General features: G+C 36.8%; 1 protein-coding gene across 1 annotated transcript in view; it reads right to left on the bottom strand.

The window, feature by feature from the left end:
- OTOGL (otogelin like) overlaps positions 1–12,400 on the bottom strand; it is a 273,380-nt gene that overhangs the window by 71,697 nt on the left and 189,283 nt on the right. The window contains exons 30-32 of the mRNA XM_031016545.3: positions 8,810–8,944; positions 2,950–3,099; positions 32–151 (exon numbers count right to left, since the gene is read on the bottom strand). Of these exons, the coding sequence (XP_030872405.2) occupies positions 32–151; positions 2,950–3,099; positions 8,810–8,944 (405 nt within the window). The remainder of the gene's footprint in view (positions 1–31; positions 152–2,949; positions 3,100–8,809; positions 8,945–12,400) is intronic.

The raw sequence follows: 12,400 nt of genomic DNA, 5'->3' as shown, positions 1-12,400 counted from the left end.
TTGACTTCTAAAATACATTTATGTAACTTACCTGTCCTAGTGCCCAACTATCTCCAAATACCTGAGCATTTCTCACTTCCAAGTTATTAGATGTGGTCATATCATTTGAAGTGCATTTGTCAAAGTTTCCACACAATCCTGATAGCTTGTTCTAAAGTAAGAGAAAATCACCAGGAAATATTCTGTTTTCACTTTAACATTTAAAGACTCATATTCATTAAAACTTTTGAGACATTTCAAATATATATTTAAGCATTTTCACAGCAATCATTTTTAAAAATTAACTTGAAGAAAGTGGATTTTCTCATACCAATTTAATTATATTTTGTGATTATTTTAAATTTGCAAAAATATTTTACCTGATTTCAAGTCCTATTTATCCACACTTACCAGTGTCTTAGCATTAATACAACTAATAACATAAATAACTTGGAAAAGTATAATTCAGACAAGACAGTACATATGAGAGTGTATGTGTATGCAAATGTATATGTGTGTATACACAGAATTCATGTGTATATATATATACATATGTAATTCATAATTATATATATTCCCATCCTTGTTGGAAACAAGGATATGGATGAAGAATGGCAGATATATTCCCTACTTGATGGAATATATCATATTGCCTGCCTGTTAGAAACAAGTTAACCATTTGTTTTTCCACATCCCCCTTCCTGATGCCTCAGCTTTAGGATAACTACTGTTAGTAGTGGCCTCTGTCTGAACAGATGTGATTTCTGAAAACAGAGGTCCCATGGTAATAAGCGGCTATTGCAGATGTAATTCTAAGGTTATTTTCTGCTTTGCCAGAGACATAGGCAGCCTACTTCTCCATTAAGGGATAGATTCTATTCTTCAATATTGAAGAGAGCATTCAGCATGTCTAAATTCAAGGTTTTAAGGAGTAGTTCTACTGCTTCTAGAAAATCATCACTGCAAGTTCTCCCCCTTCATCTAGTAGTAAAATATATTGCTATTCTTGCTGGAAACAAGGATATCGGATGAAGAATGGCAGAGAATATTCGTTGAAGAAAGACAGCAATGACTGAAGGTTATTTTGGATTCATCAGAGAAATTCAAGATGCCAACAAACCTAAGAATAGATCTTTGGGCTTTATCCTCCTTAAGACTGAAAGACTATAACTTCAATATACAATCATATTTCACATTTACAACATATTAAAATCTTTTTTAAAAATGTATCTTTTCTGTATTTTTGAGAAGATATTGTTGCTATTCTAATTTTTCTTTGACAAAAATTATATCCATGAGTCTCAGTCTCAATTTCAGGTAAACTAAATTTTAAAAAAATACATCAATGTTTTTGCAAACAACTTTAAAACATGAATTTAAAATGTTCAAATAAATATTCAAAATAATCAAATTTTAAATATTTTAAATAGTAAACTAACAATATTTAATAAAAATATTTAGCAGGGAATAGTACATAAAATAATTTAAAATATAAATTGCCAAAAATTATAAACAACTCAGATTGGATATTCAACCATGAATGGATAAATAAATTGTGTGGTACATCCACACAACAGAATACTACTCAACAGTATAGAATTCACACAACAATTTGTATGAATCTTAAATATACTTTGCCAAGTCAAAGAAGCCAGACCCAAAAGACTACAGATTGTACAATTCCATTTATATGATATCTGAGAAAGACAAAACTATAGCAGTGGAAAATATAATCAGTGGTTGTCTGAGGTTAGGAGGTAAAGGTAGGGGTTGACAATAAAGAAGCAACATGAAGTATATTTGGAGGTTGACAGGTATGTTCTATGTAGAACTGTTGTGATGGATACAAGGCTCCATGCATAATATGGTTTGGCTCTGTGTCCCCACCCAAATCTCACCTCGAATTACAATCCCCATATGTTGAGGGAAGGACCTGGTGAGAGGTGATTGGATCATGGGGGTGGTTTCTCCCAAGCTGTTCTTGTGATAGTGAGGGAGTTCTCATGACACCTGATGGTTTAAAAGTGTGGCATTTCCCCCTCATTCTTTCTGTCTTTCCGGCCACCTTTTGAAGAAGGTGATTGCTTCCCCTTTGCCTTCCACAATGATTGTACATTCCCTGAGGCCTTCCCAGCCATGCAGAACTGTGAGTCAATTAAACCTCTTTTTCTTTATAAATTACCCAGTGTCAGGTAGTTCTTTATAGCAGTGTGAAAATGGACTAATACAATGCATTTGTCAAAATCTATAGACCTGAACACAATAAGAGTAACATTTTTTACGTTTAAAAAATAATTTTAGGCCGGGTGCGGTGGCTCACGCCTGTAATCCCAGCACTTTGGGAGGCCGAGGCGGGTGGATCATGAGGTCAGGAGATCAAGACCACCCTGGCTAACACGGTGAAACCTGTTCTCTACTAAAAATACAAAAAATTAGCCCGGCGTAGTGGCGGGTGCCTGTAGTCCCAGCTACTCCGGAGGCTGAGGCAGGAGAATGGCGTAAACCCGGGACGCGGAGCTTGCAGTGAGCTGAGATTGCGCCACTGCACTCCAGCCTGGGCGACAGAGCCAGACTCCGTCTCAAAAAAAATAATAATAATAATTTTACTGCATGTAAACTTAAAAATATATATATCCAGAATGTGGAGGAAAACATGGAACACAGTTTGTAAGAACTGAATCTAATTGCATTATGAACAGATCACATAATTAAGCTGAAGAAAAAGAGAAGAAGAAAGCTGGCTTAAGTAATCTTGGAAAACTGGATACTGCAAGGTTAAAGTCAAAAATAACTGTACACAAACACTGTACTTAGTTGGTGAAGTTCTTTTTCACAAGGGTATGAGTTAGTAATTCTGGAAATATAACCTAGTTCTTAAAGGAAAACACTAATCATTTTATTTTCATCAAACATCAAAAACTAAATGTGATTTTATTCATTACATCTCATTTGGAGCTTAGGTTGACCTACCTTCCACTGTGGCCCAACTTTGATATGAATAGTTGTCTTCCTATCCCAAAGAATAGTGATATCTTTCTCTGGAAAGTATACTACTATATAGTAACCAGCCTTCCAAAGCTGGTAGGTAGATTTGTTTTCCAGAAAAAAACCTGATTGTTTCTTAAAAACAAAAAAGAAAAGAAACAAAGTGAGTAGTAAGTTCTCTAACCAAAATATATCAAATTAGTTTAGTTAACATTTACCAACAACTATTTATGTACTAATATTGTCGCATGGTCATGCCTTTTCTGAATTCTGTAAGAAAAGACAAAACAATTGCACAAAATAGGAAATACATAAATATTGATTACCAGACACAAACTAGCAGATGGACCCCACATGGATAAATGGGCAAAGGGAAAAGATATTTCAGTTACATGTGGGGAAGAGCAAAACAAGGGAATGGACACAGAAGACATTAAGTGATATCCCTGCCAAATCAGAAATTTTACATCTGTGATGAATAAATATGACAGAACTAAAAAAGGTATGGCCTTGCCCGCAAAAGAGAGAAATTTGTTCCTGCGCATGTTTCTGAGTAGTTTATGATAGCATGGAAATAGTCTACTGACTTCATTAAATATGTCTTGAAAATCAGAATCATTAAGTTTGGTAGGAGACATTGCCTTTCCAATTCAGGCAAAAAGAAGCTGTGAAGTACTTCCTTTAAGTGAAAAGGGGAAAGTTCTCAACTTAACAAGAAAGAAAAAAAAATTGTATGCTGCGGTTGCTAAGATCTATGGTAAGAAGGAATCTTCTATCTGTGAAATTGTGAAGAAGGGAAAAGAAATTCAGCTAGTTTTGCTGCTGCACATTAAACTGCAAAATTGACAGCCACAGCACATGGTAAGTGCTTAGTTAAGACGGAAAAGGCATTAAATTTGTGAGTAAAAGGCACGAACAGAAATATGTTCCGATTGATGGCAATTGGGTCTGCTACTATCTATGGTTTCAGGCTTCCACTGGAGGTCTTGGGACCTAACCCTCATGGATAAGGGGGAACTACTGTATGTGTGTAGGGGGGCAGGAAGCAGTGAATTACCATCAAAGGCACTCCATAAGGCTTCTTGCAAGCGGTGGGTGTGAACTGATCTGCAAGAGGTTATGCACAGCAAGGTATAGGGTTTGGGAATGAGAATGGAGAAGAAATCCTTCCAAACAAAAGAAATGGCTTGAATCAAGACTTAGGGACAAGAAAGTCAAAGATTTATTCAGAACTAAGGAGAGTACCAAAAGGCTAGAGCATGAATTACATGACGGATCATAGCCTGAGACGTTTGCAACCAAGTTATCCAGAGTAATTATCACATGTGCAAAATGTAGTCAATAAAAGCTTTCAAACAGGGAAGTATTAGACCATGGTTGTATAGTAAAAGAAGATAATTTAGGCAGGAGAAAGGATAAAGCAGAGAGAAATGAGAGATGGAACATATCGGGAAATGTTAGAGAAATTTTATTGTAAAGTAGGAATATACAATATTCTTTATAAGCAAGGGCAACACATGGCTATATTGAATCTGACCTTGAAATTAACTCATATAATAACTTCAAAAATGCACAGTTAACATCAAAGTAAGTAAGACAAATTTAGCCAGAGGCAAAATAAAAGTTATGAAGGAGATATGAAATTCTTTGGTTACTTTTCTCCTTCAAGTAATAACAAAAGCGTAGTTTGAAAATACTACACTACAGTAGACTTCTTAATAAATATTCCAAATGGAAAATGAAATAAATTTAGTCATATCCATAAGGAGTTTTCAGTCTCCTAGACCAAGGTCATACTTAAAACAGGTGCACAATATATTGTATAGAACAGTATATATTGTATATAACCATATGTGTTGTTAACTGGCTCTCTCTGATCTCATATCCTTCCACTTCCCAATCCCCACCCTCACTGACTAAGCTTCAGCTATGCTGGCTCTCTTTCTGTTCTTCAAATTTACCTAAGCTTTTACCCATCTCAAGTCCTGTGCGCTTGGTGTTCCTCCTGCTAGGAACTCTGTTCTCCAGATCTTGGCGTAATGGCCTCATTCCCATCAATTGTGACCCATATGTTCCCTCCTCTGTGAGGCCTTCCCTGATTGCCGCGGTAGAACTTTCATCCTCAAGATGGGCCAGATTGGTAGGCATTTAAGACAGCACAATGCTCTTCTGAGCAAGGACGGTTCCTTGCTCAGAAGTGGGCCCCCTCTTGGGGTTTAATGCTCTGTAATTGCCATCTTGAAATTCTAATTTTACCTGTGAATTCGTGTTTTGTCAGTGAAGTTCAATGAGACAAAGAATCATGTGTCTGGGCCTTGAAGCCTTGGCTCACATCTCCTGCTGTCCACCCAATCTCCCTGGATTGATTCTCAGATGACTGCTTCTCTGCAGCCACCCAGAGACCACTGCTACGCTCCACTTGCAGCACACAGGCAGGATGAGTTGGACTTAGGCAAGCATACCCAAGTGCCAAGTTGGAGTTATGAGGCAAGGAAGGCCCTCAGCACTGACAGGGTGTGCTCTCACCCCAGGACTATCCCTATGCTTGAGTCAGCATGGCATTAAATGATGATTTAAAAAAAAAAAAAAAAAAAAAAAACCACGACACATCAAGACAGAACATGAAACAAGAAAATGAAACATTTTCCCTGTTTTGACCAAATTACATAGCTTGCCCTGCCCCCAAGTCAGTCTCTGCCACAGAAATTAATTCTATTGTTTTCACTGCACTTTTTAGCATCTTTCTATCACCTTGTTTGTCTTTGACTTGTTTCTCTTTTGCTCAGTTTGGTTTTGCATCAGTTATCCTGATACAAAAGTACATCTTTTCTACTTGTCTTTAGACATAAAATCCTTCATTTTCATTAGATAGGGCAGTTTACTACAAGAGAATCCTCTATGGTCAAAGGGAGTTGCCATATGCCTTACTTTTCAGATTCTTAAATAATGCTTCTTATTAGAACAGTGAGGTATTACAAATTGTCCAAAATAGAGATCTGCACTTCAGATGAGAATTAGAGCACTTTAAACAAACTCTAGTGATGTTAGCAAGATATGTTAGAACTATGGAGAATTAAAATATTTAAAGTACAGCTTAAATAAATTAATAAAATATTTATATCTTATACATTTGATAAAATTAGAATTGTGCATTTACATATAAAAATAACAGAGGTGGTTTTTTTTTTCTTCCCCTGGATGGATGGTCCATCTACCATAAAATAAATAGTGCTCATTTTTCACTTTCGATGTTTGAGAAAAAATATTGCAGGGGATTTCTTTAGGGTCAAACTATTTTTATGACTTTTCTTAATCTTATGTCATACAGTTTATATAAAGGAGATTCATTAACACCTACATACAAGTGAAAATTGGAAGTCGAAAGTTATGTGGAGTTGCAATCACCACTTCAAAGATGTGTCATACTGTCTTTATAAGACCATTTACCATTTTCTCTTGTTTCTTTTTTAACATCCTTGTTCTTAGAAATAACCTTCACCTATAAATGAATATCTGGTTGGTGGTTATGACAAACTGCTGTAATTACTTTCAAAACATGTCAACATGATTGTAGAAACTCTGTTTTGCCCAAAGGTTGATTGCTGCCCAGTTAGTTTCAATGTTTCTGACTGAAACATAGTTATGTTTTAAGGTAACTGTTCTCAAACTTTAGTGTGCACAAGAATTTCAAGTACCATTGAAAATGTCAATTTTGTTTTCAGCATCAGCCGTTCCAATTACTGAAGTAGGGCCCAGAAACCAGCACTTACAAGAAAAATTCCACATGATTTTAATGAATGTTTGGAGACCAAACTGAGAGAAACACCATTCTAAAAATCTCAGAATATAGGTCAGTTTTTAAAGCCCATTTGTCAAATTAGTACTTTCTAACTCTAAAATTTCTTGCCTATAAAATGAGGTTCAAATATCTTGTACCATTCAAGAGCCTCCATAGTCTGGACTCAGCCCCCTCATCTATTGCTTTTACCCCATGCTCCCTGAATGGCAGCTGATCAGGACACTTCTCCCTGAGTCACTTTGCCACTCCCTCCATCCACTGTCCCATATATTGTGCTTCCACCAATCTAAACCACCTGCAGTTATACAAACATGCCATTTCATCTCTCAGCTCTGCTCTACTGAGTGGGTTTATTTGTCTGTACTGATTGCCACCCTACTCCCTCTCTTCACCTGGCTAATGCCTACTCATCCTTTAAGACTCAGTGCAAATCATTTCCTCCAGAGCATGTCTTCTGAGCCTTCAGAAATAGGGAGGGTAAGAAGAAACATTTCTTCAAATCCATTAATTTATATTTTCATTTCAATCCTCACACAAACTAAAGAAGTAGGTTCTAAAATCTTCCCAAATTTACAGATGGAAAAGCTGCAGCTTGGAGAGGTTAAGTAAACCTGCCCAAAGTTACAGAGCAAGCAGGTAATGGAACAGAGGTTCCGAGTTAGTACTGAGTGACTCTAAAGTCTATGCTCTTAACAATCACCCTAGGCACCCCAGGTTTCTTTAGGTGCTCTTCCCAGGAGTTCCCATATTATCCTACATAAATTCCTACCATAGGACACCATGCTTCCTTATTTACCATGTGCATCCTTATTTACCTGAATGTATCCCTCACCTGAGCAGAAACTTCTTAAACGCAAGCACAGTGTTATTTCACTGTTGTAGCCCCAATAATTAGCACATTTTCATATTCAGTAAACATTATTTAAAAAGTATGAGATGAATGAATGAATGAAATGTATTCATTCTTTTAAATTGGGCAGGCTCCAAGGATACAATAAACAAGAACTTGGAGACAATTGGGGAAGACAAGCTCACAAGTAGTTTCATTAAACTATGATACACATTCTAACAGGGTGCTTGAGGGTATGAGGAGGAGCTCCCTGGAGGAAGTATGATAAGACATATTGCATAAGAATAAGTTAAATTGAAAGACAGATCCAGGAAGAAGCGATAATAGTAATGAAGGACTAATAAGATGCTCCACCTTCTGGAATGTGGGCTTGAAGCAGAAAGTAATGAAAGAGCAGGCAGGAGAGGTGGGTAACAGCCAGACTGGCAAGGCCTTGGGGGAGCAGTGGGAAGGCATCTCAAAGTCTTGAAGAACCAGAGTGACATATTAGATTTCCATCAAAAATGTACATATACAAGGCTGGACACGGTGGCTCATGCCTGTAATCCCAGCACTTTGGGAGGCCAAGACAGGTGGATCACCTGAGGTCAGGAGTTTGAGACCAGCCTAACCAAGATGGTGAAATCCCGTCTCTACTGAAAATACAAAAATTAGCCAGGCGTGGTGGCGTGCGTCTGTTAATCCCAGTTACTCAGGAGGCTGAGGCAAGAGAATCGCTGGAACCCAGGAGGCGGAGGTTGCGGTGAGCTGAGATCATGCCACTGCACACTGCACTCCAGCCTGGGCAACAGAGTGAGACTCTGTCTCAAAAAAAAAAAAAAAAAAAGACATATACAAATAAAACTACCTATGCTGCAGTATGTGAGGATGAATAAGAGGGGAAAGACTAAAACTAGAAGCCAAGAGTCTAGCCTGGAAGCCACTGAAGTAATTAAGGCAATAGGTGGGGGTTGCAAGGGCCCAAATGGCAACTATGGGAATGAAAGCAAGAGGAGTGAATTGGAATATGGAGAAGGGAAGTAAGAAGTAAGAAGAGAGAAGTCAAGCACAATTTACTGAAGCCGCACAAAATGAAAACAAAACACAACATAGATCTCATGACCATTTACAGAGAGGAGTAGACCAAATCATTTCTATTCTATTTTCAGCATCCTCAGGACAAGTTCAAATGATCCTGAAAGAAATAATTCACTAACCTGTTTGTAAGGAGTATCATTCAGGTAAATTTCAGTGTCCCCAACTGAAATCAAAACACTTTTAGAACAAACAATATCGTTGTCAAAGCATTTCTTGTTCTGGGCAATGACAGATATATCTGAATCATCTGCACTCTGAAATGTCACAAAGATTTTATTAATACAAATATATACAACCTACATTATTTTTAGTTATTTTTATTAAGAAATCTTAAATATTGACAATGGATTGCATTAGAACTGAAAAACAACTTACCTCTAAAATAAAAAGTCATTTTTAACTAATAATGTGAAGAATTCTATAGAAATATAGTAGGATAGCTCAGTCTTTAAACACCTATAATATCTGTTAAAATTTTGTTCCAGCCAAGTTTACCATTTTATTTCTATAGCTCAAATGTACCAACCATTATCATTTTATTTATCAATAAATAACCAACAAAACAATATGTCACTTAGGGAAATCTTTAAAAAATATTCATTTGAGACATGTTTTTTGTTTTATTTAAAGGATATTTCTGGCTGGATAATTATTTGTCTATAAGTTAGAATTCAAATAGATACAAAACTTTGGTATTTGTTAGTAAATAAAATAATGTGTATTATTTGAGAGCTTGCTTTGAATTTTACATGTATTATCCAATTTAGTTCTCATGAAAACTTTTTGAATTGGGTATTATTTCCATTTTACAGATGAGGAAACTGAGATTAAGAGGAATTAACTGATTATCTAAGGTCGCTTTGCTAATTAAGAGGAGGATCAGAGTTCAAATTCCTAATCTGTTTTGTTTGTCTTGATGCCACTTGTAAAGAAATTAGGAAGGGTCTAGAAATGGTTGAGGAGAAAAGACAACTTTAGATGATAGGGAATCCCTAAATTCAAGGAACACTATTTAGTCTCTCTACTCTAAATGACACACTTCCACCTCCAGGTAGACCCCTTTCCTTGGCAACTCCCCACTGCATCCACTAAGTCACTCTTTAGAATCAAAGTTTCTAACTTTCTCCCCCAGTTTAATGGATAGGTTTCTTCAGTTGTACTGACTCTGGAAATTTCATTATAAAATATTGTTTACATCTGGTTCTTTAAAAGTTTTAATTGGCAAGTTATAATTGCATATATTTATGAGATACAATGGGATGTTATATGTATATAATGTGAAATAATTAAATAAAACTAACATACTCATCAACTCATATACTTACCATTTTTCTAGGAAGAAAGTACATGGCTTCTTGTCAAATTTTCAAAGTGGTCCTAATCTCCCCCAAAGTTAAAAGCTACTGCTCTAAGAGCCCATTCACTGATTGTGGACAGTGGAGATTTCATTAAAAGGAAAGGAAGAACTGTGACATTTCTCTTTGGATTCAATGTTCAATTTTCAAAGGCCCACACATACTTCCTGAATCTTTTCCATTTTGAGACACATGGGTCAGCGTTTATTTTCATAGTAAGAAAAAGTCATTAAATGTTTGGCAATCATAGGCCAGATGCGGTGGCTCATGCCTGTAATCCCAGCACTTTGGGAGGCCGAGGCAGGCAGATCACTTGAGATCAGGAGTTCAAGACCAGCCTGGCCAACATGGCAAAACCCAGTCTTTACTAAAAATGCAAAAATTAGCTAGGCATGGTGGCACGCACCTGTAGTCCCACCTACTCGGGAGGCTGAGGCAAGAGAATCACTTGAACCTGGGAGGCTGAAGTTGCAGTAAGCTGAGACCACGCCACTGCACTCCAGCACTCCAGCCTGGGTGACAGATTGAGACTCTGTCTTTAAAAAAAAAAAAAAAGTTCGGCAATCATACAGTTTGTTTTTTGTTTTTTTGGTGTTGTTGTTGTTGTTGTTTTTCAGATGGGGTCTTGCCCTGTCACCCAGGCTGCTGGAGCGCAGTGGCATGATCATGACCCACTGCAGCCTCAACTTTCCAGGCTCAAACAGTTCTTCCACCTTGGCCTCCTGAGTAGCTGGGAGACTACAGCTGTGTGCCACCACACCTGACCAATTTTTAAATTTTTTTTGTAGAGGCAGGGTGTCACTATGTTTACCCAGGCTGGTCTCAAACTACTGGGCTCAAGCGAGCCATTCATTTTAGCCTCCCAAAGTGCTGGGATTAGAGGTGTAAGCCACCTTGCCTAATGATCATAGAGGTCTTGATGTAAATTCTTCACACTTAGTTTTTCACAACACCGGCAATATGAAAACTAACTCAGTTCATCTCTTACTTTGGCTAAATTCTTTCTGCCTTGTTAATAAGTATTATAGTTTCTAGAGGATAGGTTTTTAATGAATGGTATAGATGGAGTAATTAATATATCCCTCTGTAACCCATTTTTCCTTCATAGATGCTGGGAGCTTTTGCTGCTTTTTAAACAATCCTTTTGAGAAATAATAAGGGTCATTAAGATGATTATGGCATTGTACTACTCAAAAAAATAATGTCATACTTTTCTGCCTTTCGGCATAATTTTCAAAGAGGGAAAAATACATAATTTAGGGTTTTGTTTTGATCTTCATCTTGGGAAAAGTTATTTAGACTAAGGGATGTGAAAAGCTGATTGAAAGGCTTTCTATTGCCATTATATTTTATTGCTATTAATTAAAATGCCTCAATGTTAGTTTCATCCTTTATATTAAATCTGAAATGTCAAGAAATATTCTATCTTGTATGGTTTGTCTTACAATTTCATGCTATGCTCACAGTAATTTGTAACAGTAGCAATATACCTAAAAGTCACATTTCTATACTTTCCATTTCTAATGTATTTCAAGTTAATATTAGGTTTAAAAATAATGCCACAGAGTTGCTAAGCAACATAGTAATAATGACAACAAAGCTGGAGGAAAAAGATCAACATCAATGTGCCACCTGGGCTCCTCAAAACCCTTTATTCTCAGGTACTAAAAGCTTTAATACAGAATATGCCCCAAAATGACTCTGAAACAGAAACTGTCAGCACCTTTCAAGGAAGTATATAATTATACTTTACATGTCAGTCTCAGCACCTGTCATAGCCCCAGCCCCTTTTAAGGGTAATTATCCCACACAAAATCTCTGCTGATACCATAGCCTCAGGCAGCCATGGTTTCTGCCCCAAAGCAGTGCATTCATTTATGGGCAAAGGGACTTCAATGTTGCAGAAAAAACGAACTATATTCTAGTCAATTTTCTCTCAAATTTGAACCGGAAAATACTGATTTTTTTTAATGTTTTGCAGGAAGATCTGAGGGTGAATAAACATGTAAAGGATATAAGGAAGAGTAGGAGCTGACCAGGTAAAAAAAAAGCTGAACATATGAGGAAGTAGAAATGATGACTGAACTGAAGAAAAAGTAGAGAAAAGACAGAGAAAAGAAAGTTAGACATGCTAGCCTGAGTAGCAGAAAATAGAGCAGTCACACAGAGATTGTCCAAGTTACAAGAATGACATCAGGTCATCCATGACTCTCTGCTGCCTGGGGCCAAAACCACCCTTCAGTTGACATCTTCATAAGGTTCTTGTAAGAAGACATAAAAAGTTGGGAAAAAGAATGGTAAATATTGTAAAAGGTTACAAAAAGTTTATGAAGATCTTATCTTGTGATCAAACTA

Source organism: Gorilla gorilla, chromosome 10, assembly GCF_029281585.2.
Source record: "Gorilla gorilla gorilla isolate KB3781 chromosome 10, NHGRI_mGorGor1-v2.1_pri, whole genome shotgun sequence".
NCBI lineage: Eukaryota > Metazoa > Chordata > Mammalia > Primates > Hominidae > Gorilla > Gorilla gorilla.
Note: the sequence above shows the minus strand (reverse complement) of the source record. Positions and strands in the feature narration are given on the sequence as shown.